This window comes from Electrona antarctica, assembly GCF_951216825.1.
Source record: "Electrona antarctica genome assembly, chromosome: 15".
Lineage (NCBI taxonomy): Eukaryota > Metazoa > Chordata > Actinopteri > Myctophiformes > Myctophidae > Electrona > Electrona antarctica.
Window position 1 is genome coordinate 5,238,263 of NC_136796.1, and position 19,070 is coordinate 5,257,332.

Here is a 19,070-nt window from a genome sequence, read left to right on the forward strand (position 1 = left end):
CAAATGTATTAATGAACCATTCATATCACTGAATTCTATGTCTATATTGTGTGCACACGAGTGCAGGCTAGCAAGCACATGCACTGCAATCAGGGAGGTAAGGATCGGGAGGCCCCGTTCATGACGTCATAATTGTAATATATATATTTGTATGTGTCAGTGTGTATTAAGCATGAACAGCATAGTACAAAGTACCAAGTACAAAAATATACAAAAGCAGCTTGATTAAACAATTTTTACTTTGTCTTGAAATTACTGTAAGGTATAACTGGGATTCAGCATAATGATGCAATCGAAACTCTCAGCGCTGCTAGTGCAGTGAGTTCACACACTGGGAAGTGGGAACAATTACAAACAAACAACACAGGTCAACGTGTCATGACAGTGAATATTAGCTGCTACCAACTAGTGGTAAGTGGACGTACAGGATGAGGCCGAATAATTGACAAGGCTTGGAAGGCTGCGATGCAATGCAATATTATTACTACTACTACTACTACTAGGCCTACTACAACTATTTTTTTTTTACAAAAAAAGGGAAAAAGAATTGTGAGGCCCTGGAGGCTCGATGCCCGTTTCAATTGAAACGATTGAAACATATATAAGGCCGCCACTGACTGTAATGTAGGTCTAATGCAAAGTTCACTGACATTTTATGTAAGACAATGAAATGCTATCTACCTGCTGAGAATGTTGCTTGCCGTAGCGCAGCTCAGTGGCAAAGTGTTCACAATTATTTGTTGCAAGGTTGTAAGAAACCTCCTCGCCCACCCGTGCAAGGGCATCTTTGACAATATCATTTGCTGGTCGCAACTTAAATTTACTGTCCGTGTCCAGGTAATTGTTGATTTGCCACTTGTCATCCCGAGCCACGCTCTCCAGTCTCTCTCTCTTTACCTCAGCTTTGGTGCCGACAGACGACATCCCCATACTAATTTCTCCTGAATTAGCTGAATTAAGTACAGAGAAACAGATGAGTGGTTACAATGTTAAAAAGAGACAATATTTTCAATATATTCATGGTATGTTCCTGCAGAAAAACAAATTACAATGAAATAAAAATGAAATAAAATGTTATTTTATATGCATTGTTGTTTGGTATTTACCAGAATTTGAATTGAGGGAGACATGTAAGGATGTTAACCTGACTCCGCCAGATGGGGCAGCAGAGAGTACACTGGGTTCCCCCCTCCTGCTCCCATCTGGGAACTCTCAGGCAGAGGCGGGATCAAGGCATACACAGTGCTGCCTTGATCCCGCCTCTAGCTGCCACTGATTGGCCAGGCCGTTTTGTGGCCGGGCATCAAATCTGCCTGAGAGTTCCCAGATGGGAGCAGGAGGGGGGAACCCAGTGTACTCTCTGCTGCCCCATCTGGCGGAGTCAGGTTATAAGGATGTGCCCTTGGGCTAAAAACGGCCATAGCAAATGTGATGGTTATCAATGTATCATCACATTTGGGCAAGTGGCTATGGCTGTTTTTAGCCCAAGGATTGTTTTTCGTGAAAAAAATATATGCTTGCAATGGATTCAGAATCATGAAAACCCCCTAGTTTGACATGTCACATGCTACTTAAATTCATATAAAATAAAATAAGAGTTTTGCCTTAATATGTTGGTACCATCACCTATTTTTATCATTTTTCAATATGTTCCACCACTGGGATGTCTTAGGATTTTTTATATGTTGTTACGAACATATTATTATTTTTGAAACTTTTTTTTTTGAAAGAGTCTGTTACAATTTGTTTGAGGTTGACCGCCTTTTTCCATAGAATGCCTATACAGTATGTCAGTATGTGCATGCTTTGAGAGACATCTGCTTCATGCTGCCTGCCTGTCACAAAGTAATTTGCCTACCATCAAAATAGATCTACCAAAGGAGAGTGTAGCAGCTGAGAGCTCAAGGGATATGTTATTGATCGGATTTGTTGAATTTAATTATTGTCGGAATTCCCTGATCATTATATCTAGGAATTACAAAAATCGACTGATCCCAATCAATCGGAGCAACTCCAGTTGTGACAAGAAAATGTGATTGATTGATTGATTGATTGATGTACATAACAGACTCACAGGCGTTGGTGACATGCACTACTTCACCATCCCCAATGTAAACAGCCCAGTGTTTGTAGTACTTTCCTCTGAAGAACTCAATCATGTCTCCCTCTTTTAGCTCTCGCTTCTGGGGTTGGAAAAACAGAAGCAGAGAAAGTAGAGAAGTAGAACGATACCTTTGAGAGCATCAGATCGGTTTCCAGTTTGATACAGAAAAAAGTACAAAAAAGTGACACAGAGAGTGGACGTTTCGTCCTCAGACCGTCGGTTCACTAACCTTTGCTTTAGAAGACCCATGACCCATGGTTGCTCTGTGTGGTTCTGATGTGGTTTTCTGTTCAAAAGGAGTAAGAATTGCTCAATGAAAACAGGGACAGACTTTGTCATATGATAGAAAATAAGTCGGACACTTTATTTCCAACAAACACACCATTTACAGAATCGACATGGAAAAAGTCACATGTTACAAAATGGAGAAGATAGCCCACGTCTGAGTCCAATTAATGACAAGGGGTAGTAATCACACTGAATGAACAGTTTTTACAGCTTAAATACAAACTGACTTGAGGCGGTTCCCCTCCACTACTTCTCTGATTACTAACCAATCAGGAACTGAGAATTTGTCTGCCTGTCGTTTTGAGTGACAGGACAAATGGATTCAGGATTTAGCAGACTCACAGCTATAGTTAACAAGCAAGTGGCGATGGCCAAATGTAGCCCAAGGAGTGTTTTTCATGTGTCGTAAATTAGAAATGGCATAAATACCATTCTAAGCTATAGCCTACTAACGAAACCAGACCAGAGATGAAATAATGTTGTCAAAAACTACCAGGCAGAGTAGTGAAAAACCATGGCATCAGATGAAAAAAGGCAGGCAGAGAGATGAACTACATTCTGGCTGTCACCCGTCTCTCCGGTGGTCACCAGACTATACCTGGTTGTCACATAGTCTATTCCTATGAGTCACTCCAAACCTCCACAGTTAAAACTAGTGAAATGCTTACATTGGATCCACTTTTAAGCAGTTAGAAACATAGTCAAAATAATGCAGGGTGGAATAGGTGTTGAGCTTCAGGCCAGCTATTCTGACCAGACATGCATGTCTTCTCTCCCACTAACCATTGAATAAGCACATAGTGACCGAAATGTAGTTGAACATTGTTATTGGCATAGCCTAATTATTATGAATATTGTATTGTATAGATATGGACTATTGCGAGACCACACATGCAAAACAAATGCTTAGAATGGATGCAGTATCACGGAAAAACCCTACCGTATATTTTGACACGTTACATGCTACTTAAAGCATAATGCATTGTTTTTTTTCCTCCTGTTCTAATATCCATTCACAGTCCCTGCATCAGTCCTGCAACCCAGCTCTGCTGCCTTGCCAATGTATATAACAGAGGTGAGTTGTGTCTGAATTACATAATACATTACATTATAAACTTAGTCGTCTTTGTCATCACAAAAATGTACAGCATTCCCTGCATTCAGCCATGCAGTGTGTGACAGATGAACCTGTCGCGGTCCTTTCACATGTAATGTATGACGATACCTCTCTTTAGTTAAGAAGACAAATGTAGCCCTATCTATAACTAGAAAAGCAGTTCCTGCAGAAACTGCGTGGGCTTGCTGAAAACCCACGATGTATATGAGGTACAGTAGAAAATTAAGCTGAAGAAAAAAGATTTAAAAAAGAATTTAGGAATTTAAAGAATTTAATTCTTTTTTTTAAGTTTATAAAGTATAAAAATGTGTAAAGTGAAAAATACAAGCATGCATAAAGTTGAACATGCATAAAGTATGTGGAAGTAGTAGGATGTGAAAAAGTGTTGGAATTTAGAAGAAGAAGAAGCATAAAGTGTAGATAACTAGTGTGGGCTCGCTGGAGTGAGCCCACAATAAAACATAATTGTGTTGTGTTGATTCCAATCTGACTGCATACTTAGGCCTACACAGAGCCATAGAGTAAGACAAATAGGGACAACTGGAAGTTTACGGATGCATTGGAGTCTATGGGCTCGTGCGAGTACATGAACCACGTGAACAGGCTTTTTTCTGCCCCCTCAATGTCGTAACTCTCTTACTCTATGGCTCTGGGCCTACAATAGTATGGCTGGCTGTCAGCCTGTCACAGTACAATAGCCTAAAGGTGCCTAAGTTTTATTAGGCTTGCATTTCCAATGTGAAAGGGTGGCATTTCTTCCTCAACCTTCCAGCGTTTAAAATCTAAACAGTGAGTAATAATTAAATGCCAAATGTTTGTTTATGGTCATAAAATACACTCAAACACCTCACGAGAACACCTAGGGCCAGATTCACAAGTTCACAACGGAAATATACGACCATAGTTCATGCAGTGCACCGCAAGGTTATAATAGTTTTGGTTTTTTCATTGTAGTTAATTTTAGTTCGTTTTGACTTTTTTTTCTTCTAATTCAGTTAGTTTTAGTTAGTTTTCAGAGCGGGTTTGCTAGTTTTTATTTAGTTTTTATTTTGGTGAAATGCTTTAATAGTTTTAGTTTAGTTATAGTTTAGTTTTAGTTTATTTGTGGGACCGTACCCAAGTTCCCTCAGCCCTATGTTCCCTCAGCCCTATGTTCCCTCAATCCAAAACAGACCCTGTGTTCCCTCCAGTAGGGGCTGGTGGTGATTTGGTGGTGATTTGGGGTGGGTAGCATTATACTATAATGCTACCCATAGTTCACAATGCAGCAACAGCATCACATTGCAGATACCAAGTTACAGCAATGCCACTAATGGGGTCTAGTCTATCTAATTTGTTATAGCAAATGCTCCACAACAACGCAGTGAACCCCAGTGAACGTTGTTCGTATGTCCGTATATATATATATATATATATATATATATATATATATATAGTTGTTTTGCTCTACGCAGGGTATGGCAGCATCCTGGGTCCTCAGGCCTTCAGGAGGCTGCAACCCTGTACTGGCATAAGCCAGTTGGATGGCCTCCACAATCCACCGGGAAAGCCGTACTTTAGTAATAGTTTCCTTTAGCTCCGGCACCCCATGTCACAAATACCCATACCCTTCCTGTAATTCAATTACAGGAGGATATAAATACAGAAATTAATAAATTAAAATTATGGTTTGACAGAAACAGGTTATCATTAAACGTGAAAAAGACAAAAATAATTGTATTTGGCAATAACATGACAAACACACAAGTAAAGGTAAAAATTTATGGGATTGAAATTGAAAGAGTTAAGGAAATAAAATGTCTGGGGGTAACCATCAACAAAAAAATGAACTGGAAAGCACATATAAAACATGTACAGAACAAGATATCAAGAAGTATTGCAGTTATCAATAAAGCTAGGAAGGTATTGGACCAGAAATCACTCCACACATTATATTGCTCCTTAGTCCTGCCCTATTTGCAGTACTGTGTAGAGGTTTGGGGAAATAACTACAAGACATCTTTAAATCCAGTAATAACCCTTCAAAAAAGAGCAATACGAATAATACACAATGTGGGTTATCAGGAGCATACTAACAAGCTTTTTTTAGAGTCAAAACTTCTCAAATTTATTGACATTGTGGACTATCAAACAGCACAAATAATGTACAAAGCTAACAATATGTTACTGCTTAGGTAACATTCAAAAACTGTTTAGAGACCAGGAGGGGGATTATAATTTAAGGGGAAAATCAAATCACAACTTTAAAGTTCAATTTAGGCGTACAACCAGAAAAGGTTTTTGCATTTCAAATTCTGGCGTGAGGTTATGGAATGGTTTTACGGTGGAGTTAAAAATATGTGCAAACATGAAAATGTTTAAACTTAAGCTCAAAGACATGATTTTAATGAGCTACAGGGATGAAGAAGGTGTAGGTTTTCACTAGGTGTGTGTGCGCGTGTGTGTGTGTGGGGGGGGGGGGCAATGTTTAGGCCACCTTTTCTAGGCCTTCCCCCAATTTTGGGGTGAGCAGTGTGGCTCCTAAATGGGGCTGATCAGTCATTTTGGGGTCTGCCGAAATCAGCTGCCACTCAAATCCCAGCTGATAGAGCCCTGTATCGCTGACGTGCAGGGAGAGGCTGCCAGTTCATTCTAACCTGCCCCCATCATCAGATATACTATCGCCGCTAGACTTTAATTATCCAAAGAATCCATTGCTGTCCTGGTCGGGTCAGAAGTAGAGACCTGTGCAGTGATATGTTTAACTTTTAAGTGCCACTGGATGGAACAGTTCCCAGCCGCACTATCTTCGCCATGAAGAGATGGAGCCTATATTGGCAAGGGGGAAACCTAGGACAACCAGGGACGGCTCCCCTAAGCCCCCCACTCAAAACAAGCCCAATTAACTGACTTCTATGTAAACCAAGATTCATTAGCCCCCCCTCTAAATAGCCAGATAAGTAAGTCCCAGCATGGATCATCACACAGACAGTAATGTTGGTTGGAGTGACATATACAAGCATTTCTCCTTTCAGTGGCCTCACGCCATCTGCTGGGCCATTTGTGCCATATCTATGATTTTAAAATAGCCGATCTACAAGCTCACGATGCGTCAGATCTGCTATTTTCAAAATATTTTTTATAGATTTGAAAACTTTAAATGGGACCTCCTGTATAATGAGTTATTTTACTTTTCGTACTTTTAGTACATTTTGGTTCAAATACTTTTACTCAAGTACATTTTGAATTCTGGGCTTTTACTTGTAGTATTTCTACGTATATTGCAGTATTGATACTTTTAACATTTGAGTAGCTTTTTCCATCACTGGTGTTCTGTAACAGTTATGTCATGTTATGTTATTTTATATCATAATAACATGACATCCAGCCTAGTGATGGTCAAGCAAGGAGAGGTTATTAAATGCTCATGGGTCACAGGGCTCATCAGCCCCAAATGCAGTCTACTGTCTACCCAAACAATAATAATTTCCATTCTAATTTATAGAATCTGTGTTAAAGCTGCTATAAGCAATAATATGTCAAAAATATTAATGACCTTTTTATTTTGTAGGTATTCAGACAGCCAGCAATGAGTAGAACGCTCCCACAAATATTTTAGTCTCTGTGACACATCTAGGGGCCGCAATCTGCATTCAAAGATGTTCCTAGAAGCTTTGTCATTGGTCGGAAAAAAACCCGGTCGCAGTGACTAACCAATCAGGAAGCAGACAGGCAAATCGACCAATGACAAAGCTTCTAGGAAAATCTTTGAATGCAGATTGCGGCCCCTAGATGTGTCACAGAGACTACATTTTCGTTCTAGCGTTCTACCCATTGCTGGCTGTCTGAATACCAAAAACATAAAAAATAAAAAGTTCATTCAAATTTTGACACACAGTTGGAGGCCATCGATATTGTCCTTTTCTTTTTGCTGAGGTTTGCGTGATCTGCGCAAAAGGACAGTTAACCCATTTTGGGCGGGAACCCCTTTTGGTGTTTTAAACATTATGTTATAATTTAGCTATTGAAAAATAGCTGATCTACAAGCTCATAGCGTGCCACCGAGTGGCGCGCTATGAGCTTGTAGGTCTGCTATTTTTGAAAAATCGTGAAAATATTTATTTCAGAAAACTGGAGGATTTTTTTTTAATTTTGAGGTCAGGCCTAAATGGGTCAAATGATAAGGGACAATATCGGTGGCACCCAACTGTATTATTGCTTATAGCAGCTGTGGCTGAGTGAAGTTAGAGGCTGTCTGGTAATCTGAAGGTTTCTGGCCTGCCTACTAGACTGGCTTCTTGGCCAGACTCCTATCACACCACCAAAGTCATTTTAATTTATTTTCCTAAATGGTAAATGGTGCATTTATATAGCGCCTTTATCCAAGGCGCTTTACATAGATCGGGCATTTCATTCACCCATTCAAACACACATTCACATTGCCGGAGGAAATCATGCAAGGTACACCAACCTGCACATTGGGAGCAATTAGGGGTTCAGTGTCTTGCTCAAGGACACTTTGACACTATAATTCTGGGGGAGCCCGGGTTCCAACTGGAAACCTTGCGCTTCCCATCCGGTCACTCTACCCCTGAGCCACTGCCGCCGGCAGATTCACGTCTGGCCGCTGCGAGGCTAACTGCCCAGAAATATCACAAAGGCTGTGGAGGTGACATTCCCACATGACATTCCCCTAAATAAACAAGAAGCACAAAACTAATCTTTTCGCCATCTGCCAATTGATTTAAAGGTGATTTGATTGATTGACATCAAGTTTCTTTTTGCGGCTTTCGCCTTTATTTTATATTTTTTATGGAGGGACAGACAGTAGGCTGACAGGAAATGGGGAGAGAGATGGGGGGAAGACATGCAGTAAAGGCCGTCGGGATCGGGAGTCGAACCCGCAGCACACTGCCAGACTGGGTTACCAGCCAAGGTGCCTGGACCGCTGAGCCACGGCCCAGGCCAACCTGTTGGCCCGGCAAACCCACAATGTGCAATGCTTTGTTTTCAAGAGTGTTGTGTGCAAACGTCAGTATAGCATTACAAAGTGACATAAAAAGAACTCGGCAAAGAACCCGAAAACCTATACCACTTCCCTACAGAATGAGAGGAAGTCCATTTATTTATGTATTATTTAAAAACACCTCTTACTGAGCAAAGTGCTGTACAGATTATGTATTGTGCATTTGTTTGTAGACATATTTATTTATTTATTTTGTCATATTTCACGATTCCATTATGTGTATTGTCAGAATAATTCCTCCTTGTGAATAGCCTCGTACACAGGCACCTTATTCATCCTACTGGAGTAAAGCTACCATGGTGCCATGACATTACATAAAAGCAGGGCCTTGTCCTGTTGTGTGCTGTCAGATTCAACTTTTTACACTTAGACTCGGACTGTCATTATTTATTTGAGATAATCATAATTATTTGACATAATAATTTCCATGTTTAATTTGTTTATATGCAATGTTCATACTTTTTTTCTTTTTTTTTTGTGTTTTTTACCACCTTTCTCCCAAATTTATTCCAATAGGTTGTATACGCATGCATGAAGTATACCGAGTGGCAAAGGGAGTTTTAATGTTGCTTAATGTCATTTAATGCAATCAGATTAAACAGACTATTCTGTTTGGATGTACTATATGGGCTGTCAAGGCCAGAAGGTAGTTGTTTGCCACTCAGTAGGCGTTAGCCTACCGCATAAGGTCCGGGTAACGGGTATGATGATGATGTCACGTGCATACCACCTATAGATTCCTCCCCACAGACTTTTCTGTGTCGTCACTTCACCTACCGGTGAGGAGCCCCCATCGGTAGGACATAGACTAAAGTACACCCAGTTTGAATATACTGTAAGGTAAATTGATACAGTGATACACATATCTGGCAATCTATGAATCTATATAAAACGTTTGGCAAAACATCATTTTCAAAACACTTTATTTATTTATTTATTTTCTTTACTTTTTTTCTTTTTCAAAGATCAAGAAGACAAGGCAGAGTCAATCAAAATGTGTCGAGTGTAGGTGTGGGTTTTGGCATCGGATCAAAAAGATTTTTCAGCCACCCTCGAAATCCTACTGCAACTTCTACTGCAACTTCTACTGCAGTATCCACCTGCAGGAAGTTGACACACAAACAAAGAAGACAGAGTAACAACATGTTTATGCAGTAGGTAGAAATGTACTGTAATTTGTAATGGCAGCTAAATTAAATGACAATAATATAGCTGCAAGCAGCGATAAGACGGGATCAAGCAATACGCCCTTTTAGGCTGATCAACAGTGCCACTTTAGGTCACCCATTGGTATTACAGCTGTTCATACCACAGACAGACAGACAGACAGACAGACAGACAGACAGACAGACTCCCTATAGTTCATGAATGTCAGCTCCATACTATTTGTGTGCAGTACAGTATTTCAACCTGTTGGTCAAATGTATTAATGAACCATTCATATCACTGAATTCTATGTCTATATTGTGTGCACACGAGTGCAGGCTAGCAAGCACATGCACTGCAATCAGGGAGGTAAGGATCGGGAGGCCCCGTTCATGACGTCATAATTGTAATATATATATTTGTATGTGTCAGTGTGTATTAAGCATGAACAGCATAGTACAAAGTACCAAGTACAAAAATATACAAAAGCAGCTTGATTAAACAATTTTTACTTTGTCTTGAAATTACTGTAAGGTATAACTGGGATTCAGCATAATGATGCAATCGAAACTCTCAGCGCTGCTAGTGCAGTGAGTTCACACACTGGGAAGTGGGAACAATTACAAACAAACAACACAGGTCAACGTGTCATGACAGTGAATATTAGCTGCTACCAACTAGTGGTAAGTGGACGTACAGGATGAGGCCGAATAATTGACAAGGCTTGGAAGGCTGCGATGCAATGCAATATTATTACTACTACTACTACTACTAGGCCTACTACAACTATTTTTTTTTTACAAAAAAAGGGAAAAAGAATTGGGAGGCCCTGGAGGCTCGATGCCCGTTTCAATTGAAACGATTGAAACATATATAAGGCCGCCACTGACTGTAATGTAGGTCTAATGCAAAGTTCACTGACATTTTATGTAAGACAATGAAATGCTATCTACCTGCTGAGAATGTCGCTTGCCGTAGCGCAGCTCAGTGGCAAAGTGTTCACAATTATTTGTTGCAAGGTTGTAAGAAACCTCCTCGCCCACCCGTGCAAGGGCATCTTTGACAATATAATTTGCTGGTCGCAACTTAAATTTACTGTCCGTGTCCAGGTAATTGTTGATTTGCCACTTGTCATCCCCAGCCACGCTCTCCAGTCTCTCTCTCTTTACCTCAGCTTTGTTGCCGACAGACGACATCCCCATACTAATTTCTCCTGAATTAGCTGAATTAAGTACAGAGAAACAGATGAGTGGTTACAATGTTAAAAAGAGACAATATTTTCAATATATTCATGGTATGTTCCTGCAGAAAAACAAATTACAATGAAATAAAAATGAAATAAAATGTTATTTTATATGCATTGTTGTTTGGTATTTACCAGAATTTGAATTGAGGGAGACATGTAAGGATGTTAACCTGACTCCGCCAGATGGGGCAGCAGAGAGTACACTGGGTTCCCCCCTCCTGCTCCCATCTGGGAACTCTCAGGCAGAGGCGGGATCAAGGCATACACAGTGCTGCCTTGATCCCGCCTCTAGCTGCCACTGATTGGCCAGGCCGTTTTGTGGCCGGGCATCAAATCTGCCTGAGAGTTCCCAGATGGGAGCAGGAGGGGGGAACCCAGTGTACTCTCTGCTGCCCCATCTGGCGGAGTCAGGTTATAAGGATGTGCCCTTGGGCTAAAAACGGCCATAGCAAATGTGATGGTTATCAATGTATCATCACATTTGGGCAAGTGGCTATGGCTGTTTTTAGCCCAAGGATTGTTTTTCGTGAAAAAAATATATGCTTGCAATGGATTCAGAATCATGAAAACCCCCTAGTTTGACATGTCACATGCTACTTAAATTCATATAAAATAAAATAAGAGTTTTGCCTTAATATGTTGGTACCATCACCTATTTTTATCATTTTTCAATATGTTCCACCACTGGGATGTCTTAGGATTTTTTATATGTTGTTACGAACATATTAATATTTATGAAACCTTTTTTTTTGAAAGAGTCTGTTACAATTTGTTTGAGGTTGACCCCCTTTTTCCATAGAATGCCTATACAGTATGTCAGTATGTGCATGCTTTGAGAGACATCTGCTTCATGCTGCCTGCCTGTCACAAAGTAATTTGCCTACCATCAAAATAGATCTACCAAAGGAGAGTGTAGCAGCTGAGAGCTCAGGGATATGTTATTGATCGGATTTGTTGAATTTAATTATTGTCGGAATTCCCTGATCATTATATCTAGGAATTACAAAAATCGACTGATCCCAATCAATCGGAGCAACTCCAGTTGTGACAAGAAAATGTGATTGATTGATTGATTGATTGATGTACATAACAGACTCACGGTCGTCGTCGTTGGTGACATGCACTACTTCACCATCCCCAATGTAAACAGCCCAGTGTTGGAAGTTAACGGGATGACCTCTGAAGAACTCAATCATGTCTCCCTTCTTTGGCTGGGGTTGGAAAATCAGAAGCAGAGAAAGTAGAGAAGTAGAACGATACCTTTGAGAGCATCAGATCGGTTTCCAGTTTGATACAGAAAAAAGTACAAAAAAGTGACACAGAGAGTGGACGTTTCGTCCTCAGACCGTCGGTTCACTAACCTTTGCTTTAGAAGACCCATGACCCATGGTTGCTCTGTGTGGTTCTGATGTGGTTTTCTGTTCAAATGGAGTAAGAATTGCTCAATGAAAACAGGGACAGACTTTGTCATATGATAGAAAATAAGTCGGACACTTTATTTCCAACAAACACACCATTTACAGAATCGACATGGAAAAAGTCACATGTTACAAAATGGAGAAGATGGCCCACGTCTGAGTCCAATTAATGACGAGGGGTAGTAATCACACTGAATGAACAGTTTTTACAGCTTAAATTCAAACTGAGTTGAGGCGGTTCCCCTCCACTACTTCTCTGATTACTAACCAATCAGGAACTGAGAATTTGTCTGCCTGTCGTTTTGAGTGACGGGACAAATGGATTCAGGATTTAGCAGACTCACAGCTATAGTTAACAAGCAAGTGGCGATGGCCAAATGTAGCCCAAGGAGTGTTTTTCATGTGTCGTAAATTAGAAATGGCATAAATACCATTCTAAGCTATAGCCTACTAACGAAACCAGACCAGAGATGAAATAATGTTGTCAAAAACTACCAGGCAGAGTAGTGAAAAACCATGGCATCAGATGAAAAAAGGCAGGCAGAGAGATGAACTACATTCTGGCTGTCACCCGTCTCTCCGGTGGTCACCAGACTATACCTGGTTGTCACATAGTCTATTCCTATGAGTCACTCCAAACCTCCACAGTTAAGACTAGTGAAATGCTTACATTGGATCCACTTTTAAGCAGTTAGAAACATAGTCAAAATAATGCAGGGTGGAATAGGTGTTGAGCTTCAGGCCAGCTATTCTGACCAGACATGCATGTCTTCTCTCCCACTAACCATTGAATAAGCACATAGTGACCGAAATTTAGTTGAACATTGTTATTGGCATAGCCTAATTATTATGAATATTGTATTGTATAGATATGGACTATTGCGAGACCACACATGCAAAACAAATGCTTAGAATGGATGCAGTATCACGGAAAAACCCTACCGTATATTTTGACACGTTACATGCTACTTAAAGCATAATGCATTGTTTTTTTTCCTCCTGTTCTAATATCCATTCACAGTCCCTGCATCAGTCCTGCAACCCAGCTCTGCTGCCTTGCCAATGTATATAACAGAGGTGAGTTGTGTCTGAATTACATAATACATTACATTATAAACGTAGTCGTCTTTGTCATCACAAAAATGTACAGCATTCCCTGCATTCAGCCATGCAGTCGCGGTCCTTTCACATGTAATGTATGACGATACCTCTCTTTAGTTAAGAAGACAAATGTAGCCCTATCTATAACTAGAAAAGCAGTTCCTGCAGAAACTGCGTGGGCTTGCTGAAAACCCACGATGTATATGAGGTACAGTGGAAAATTAAGCTGAAGAAAAAAGATTTAAAAAAGAATTTAAAGAATTTAATTCTTTTTTTTAAGTTTATAAAGTATAAAAATGTGTAAAGTGAAAAATACAAGCATGCATAAAGTTGAACATGCATAAAGTATGTGGAAGTAGTAGGATGTGAAAAAGTGTTGGAATTTAGAAGAAGAAGAAGAAGCATAAAGTGTAGATAACTAGTGTGGGCTCGCTGGAGTGAGCCCACAATAAAACATAATTGTGTTGTGTTGATTCCAATCTGACTGCATACTTAGGCCTACACAGAGCCATAGAGTAAGACAGAGTTATACGACAACAAATAGGGACAACTGGACAAGTTTACGGATGCATTGGAGTCTATGGGCTCGTGCGAGTACATGAACCACGTGAACAGGCTTTTTTCTGCCCCCTCAATGTCGTAACTCTCTTACTCTATGGCTCTGGGCCTACAATAGTATGGCTGGCTGTCAGCCTGTCACAGTACAATAGCCTAAAGGTGCCTAAGTTTTATTAGGCTTGCATTTCCAATGTGAAAGGGTGGCATTTCTTCCTCAACCTTCCAGCGTTTAAAATCTAAACAGTGAGTAATAATTAAATGCCAAATGTTTGTTTATGGTCATAAAATACACTCAAACACCTCACGAGAACACCTAGGGCCAGATTCACAAGTTCACAACGGAAATATACGACCATAGTTCATGCAGTGCACCGCAAGGTTATAATAGTTTTGGTTTTTTCATTGTAGTTAATTTTAGTTAGTTTTGACTTTTTTTTCTTCTAATTCAGTTAGTTTTAGTTAGTTTTCAGAGCGGGTTTGCTAGTTTTTATTTAGTTTTTATTTTGGTGAAATGCTTTAATAGTTTTAGTTTAGTTATAGTTTAGTTTTAGTTTATTTGTGGGACCGTACCCAAGTTCCCTCAGCCCTATGTTCCCTCAGCCCTATGTTCCCTCAATCCAAAACAGACCCTGTGTTCCCTCCAGTGGTGATTTGGTGGTGATTTGGGGTGGGTAGCATTATACTATACTACCCATAGTTCACAATGCAGCAACAGCATCACATTGCAGATACCAAGTTACAGCAATGCCACTAATGGGGTTTAGTCTATCTAATTTGTTATAGCAAATGCTCCACAACAACGCAGTGAACCCCAGTGAACGTTGTTCGTATGTCCGTATATATATATATATATATATATATATATATATATATATAGTTGTTTTGCTCTACGCAGGGTATGGCAGCATCCTGGGTCCTCAGGCCTTCAGGAGGCTGCAACCCTGTACTGGCATAAGCCAGTTGGATGGCCTCCACAATCCACCGGGAAAGCCGTACTTTAGTAATAGTTTCCTTTAGCTCCGGCACCCCATGTCACAAATACCCATACCCTTCCTGTAATTCAATTACAGGAGGATATAAATACAGAAATTAATAAATTAAAATTATGGTTTGACAGAAACAGGTTATCATTAAACGTGAAAAAGACAAAAATAATTTTATTTGGCAATAACATGACAAACACACAAGTAAAGGTAAAAATTGATGGGATTGAAATTGAAAGAGTTAAGGAAATAAAATTTCTGGGGGTAACCATCAACGAAGAAATGAACTGGAAAGCACATATAAAACATGTACAGAACAAGATATCAAGAAGTATTGCAGTTATCAATAAAGCTAGGAAGGTATTGGACCAGAAATCACTCCACACATTATATTGCTCCTTAGTCCTGCCCTATTTGCAGTACTGTGTAGAGGTTTGGGGAAATAACTACAAGACATCTTTAAATCCAGTAATAACCCTTCAAAAAAGAGCAATACGAATAATACACAATGTGGGTTATCAGGAGCATACTAACAAGCTTTTTTTAGAGTCAAAACTTCTCAAATTTATTGACATTGTGGACTATCAAACAGCACAAATAATGTACAAAGCTAACAATATGTTACTGCTTAGGTAACATTCAAAAACTGTTTAGAGACCAGGAGGGGGATTATAATTTAAGGGGAAAATCAAATCACAACTTTAAAGTTCAATTTAGGCGTACAACCAGAAAAGGTTTTTGGATTTCAAATTATGGCGTGAGGTTATGGAATGGTTTTACGGTGGAGTTAAAAATATGTGCAAACATGAAAATGTTTAAACTTAAGCTCAAAGACATGATTTTAATGAGCTACAGGGATGAAGGTGTAGGTTTTCACTAGGTGTGTGTGTGCGTGTGTGGGGGGGGGGGGGGGGGGGTGTTTGTGTGTATATGTAATATAGTTTTAGTTAACTATTATAACCTTGGTGCACCGCAGTAAAAGTAAATGAATTCACAAAACTAACATTTGTATTGTTGACCTATTTCTAAAATATTAGCGCAACTTTCGTTCAACTTTGACCCCCCTATCACATGGAACTATTTTATGGGCGTAGTGATATGGACACAGAAAACATAGTTCTGTGTGATAGAGGGGTCAAAAATGAACGAAAGTTGCGCTAATATTTTAGAAATAGGTCAACAATACAAATGACGATAGTTTTGTGGATTAATTTACTTTTAATGCGTGGCCCCCTGTGCCCCCCCACAGAATGACCGGAACTACTTAATATTTCACCAAAACCAGAACAGAACTCCCACCACGGGACTCGGGCAATCAATTAATACAGTTGCAACCACTATATTAATGGCAAGTATTTCATACAGCTTAAGTTAAAAAAATCTGAACTATCCCTTTCAATGAGTATACACATCCAAATGAAAGTTCATTCAGTATAATTTGAGTCGCAAAGACTTAATAAAAATATGAATAGTGATTCACATTTAGAAAATTGGCTCAATTTACCCCCGGACATTTGGTTAATTTTACCCACAGCCACCATTTTAGAAAATAATGACTAGAATAATACTTCAGACGATTCATTTGCGAAATTATTCACATGGTTCTATCCATTGGCAAACCACCAACATGTATGACATAGTGTGATTTGAGTTACTTAATTGTTAAAAGCGTACTACTTCTGCAAAGTTTAGATGCACAAGCAGTTCAATATATGTTGAGAGTTGAAAATGTAGGAAATTTACTCAAACTAACCTTTATTGCAGCTCCTTTCAAAAGTCCTCGAAGTGGCCGGGTGAAGAAATAGTTGTGGTGTCTTCTCAGATTTGAGGATAAATGCACATTACTGTGAAAGTTCTCAACTTATATACCAGTCCTGCTGTGTGTGCCACTCCCACTTTACCCCACCTTCTGTGTGTGTGTGTGTGTGTGTGTGTGTGTGTGTGTGTGTGTGTGTGTGTGTGTGTGTGTGTGTGTGTGTGTGTGTGTGTGTGTGTGTGTGTGTGTGTGTGTGTGTGTGTGTGTGTGTGTGTGTGTGTGTGTGTGTGTGTGTGTGTGTGTGTGTGTGTGTGTGTGTGAGAGTAGTGAGTGAGTGAGTGAGTGAGTGAGTGAGTGAGTGAGTGAGTGAGTGAGTGAGTGAGTGAGTGAGTGAGTGAGTGAGTGAGTGAGTGAGTGAGTGAGTGAGTGAGTGAGTGAGTGAGTGAGTGAGTGAGTGAGTGAGTGAGTGAGTGAGTGAGTGAGTGAGTGAGTGAGTGAGTGAGTGAGTGAGTGAGTGAGTGAGTGAGTGAGTGAGTGAGTGAGTGAGTGAGTGAGTGAGTGAGTGAGTGAGTGAGTGAGTGAGTGAGTGAGTGAGTGAGTGAGTGAGTGAGTGAGTGAGTGAGTGAGTGAGTGAGTGAGTGAGTGAGTGAGTGAGTGAGTGAGTGAGTGAGTGAGTGAGTGAGTGAGTGAGTGAGTGAGTGAGTGAGTGAGTGAGTGAGTGAGTGAGTGAGTGAGTGAGTGAGTGAGTGAGTGAGTGAGTGAGTGAGTGAGTGAGTGAGTGAGTGAGTGAGTGAGTGAGTGAGTGAGTGAGTGAGTGAGTGAGTGAGTGAGTGAGTGAGTGAGTGAGTGAGTGAGTGAGTGAGTGAGTGAGTGAGTGAGTGAGTGAGTGAGTGAGTGAGTGAGTGAGTGACCTGCTTTCACCCACAGCCAAAAAGGAGGAAGCTCAAATTCTAGACATTAATTCAATTCAATAGCCTTACTCCCTTTTTCTGTTGAATTTCTTGAACTCCAACTTGTCAGTAAATGACAACTATTATAACCTGACCATGCATTTAGTAATGTAGGATTTGTTGATTTGTTTTAAATGTTCTTTCCACTAGTTGAGAAACCGTGAACTGAATGACCTGGTGACCTATGATGAGTCCATCCATGTCATTTACTGACAGCCTTATTGTCTCCGAGGAGAAATTTGTCTTGGGCACCAAGATACAGCGTTATACATACATACACACACACATCCATGTCATTTACTGACAGCCTTATTGTCTCCGAGGAGAAATTTGTCTTGGGCACCAAGAGACAGCGTTATACATACATACACACACACAGTTCATAGTACAAAAAATAATTATCCTACCCACACTGTGCAAATATATCAAGGTTCTAAGGTTCAAATTCAGAAATTGCAAGAGTAGCAGATCTACAAGCGCTGCGCTTCGAGCTTGATTTGCGGATCTGCTACTTTTGATACGTTCGTGTGGTTCCGAAGAAGGATCAATTATAGTGTGTTCATTTGCACACAAAAAACCCCCAATAAAAACACACAAAGTTAAAATATGGACATACGAGGTTTCTGCCCGTCATTTCAGGTGAGGCCATCATCTCCTGCATGCTGTGAAACATGGTTTTAACCCATTTTGACCTGAGATCAGATTCTAAAAATGTCTTCTACATCCTCCAGTTTTCTGAAAAAGCTGTGTTTCTATGTCAGTCGTTTTTCGATTTTTCAAAAATAGCAGACCTACAAGCTCGTAGCACGCCACTCGGTGGCGCGCTATGAGCTTGTAGATCTGCTATTTTTCAATAGCTAAAGCATAACATAATGCTAACACCAAAAGAGGTTCCTAAAGGGGGGCCCAAAATGGGTTAAAACATGAGCTGCTGACAGATGATGCGTTTTCATCCAGAGCCAGTTGGTTCACACACGTTTCAGCTCCAGACATCTGGTGTCTCCCCGGGACCCGAATGTACACACACAGACAGGCTGTATAATGAAGCCCTCTAAAACATAGTGAAAATAGCCAATCTACAAGGCTGTGGTCACTTTTGTGGACATTTTTCTGAACATTACATTTTTGACATTCTTAAAAATAATTGTGTTTTGTGTTTGGGGTTAAGGTTACTTTCTTTTATATTTAAAAAATAATCTTTTCCATCCATCCATCTTCAACCGCTTATCCGTAGTCGGGTCGCGGGGGCAACAGCTCCACCAGAGAGCTCCAGACTTCCCTCTCCAGAGCAACATTAGTGACTTCCTCCTGGGGGATTCCGAGACGTTCCAAGGCCAGTGAGTCGATGTATTTACTCCAACTGCGCCTTGGTCTGCCCCGGGGTCTCCTCCCAGTGGA

The 19,070-nt window shown here is 40.2% G+C and overlaps 1 protein-coding gene and 1 long non-coding RNA gene across 2 annotated transcripts; one reads left to right on the forward strand and one right to left on the reverse strand.

Annotated features, from left to right (window-relative positions):
- The first annotated feature begins 959 nt into the window (after positions 1 to 959).
- Positions 960 to 9,698, forward strand: LOC306938542. The gene is made up of 3 exons (XR_013791743.1): positions 960 to 1,022; positions 3,412 to 3,467; positions 9,480 to 9,698. It is a non-coding gene; the product is annotated as an uncharacterized lncRNA (long non-coding RNA).
- Positions 9,493 to 12,306, reverse strand: LOC306938540 (phospholipase A and acyltransferase 3-like). The gene is made up of 4 exons (XM_079522766.1): positions 12,268 to 12,306; positions 12,006 to 12,117; positions 10,614 to 10,882; positions 9,493 to 9,614 (listed from the first exon to the last, which is right to left on the reverse strand). The coding sequence occupies exons 1-4, from the start codon at positions 12,292 to 12,294 to the stop codon at positions 9,504 to 9,506; spliced, it is 519 nt and encodes a 172-aa protein (XP_079378892.1). The 5' UTR covers positions 12,295 to 12,306; the 3' UTR covers positions 9,493 to 9,503.
- Between the last annotated feature and the right edge of the window lie 6,764 nt (positions 12,307 to 19,070).

Coding starts and splice junctions, on each gene's coding strand:
- LOC306938540 (XM_079522766.1), bottom strand. CDS start 12,294: ATGGGTCATGGGTCTTCTAAAGCAAAG. Junction 10,883..12,005: donor TGTCACCAACGACGACGACC/GTGAGTCTGTTA, acceptor TACTTAATTCAG/CTAATTCAGGAGAAATTAGT. Junction 9,615..10,613: donor GCAAGCGACATTCTCAGCAG/GTAGATAGCATT, acceptor AACTTCCTGCAG/GTGGATACTGCAGTAGAAGT.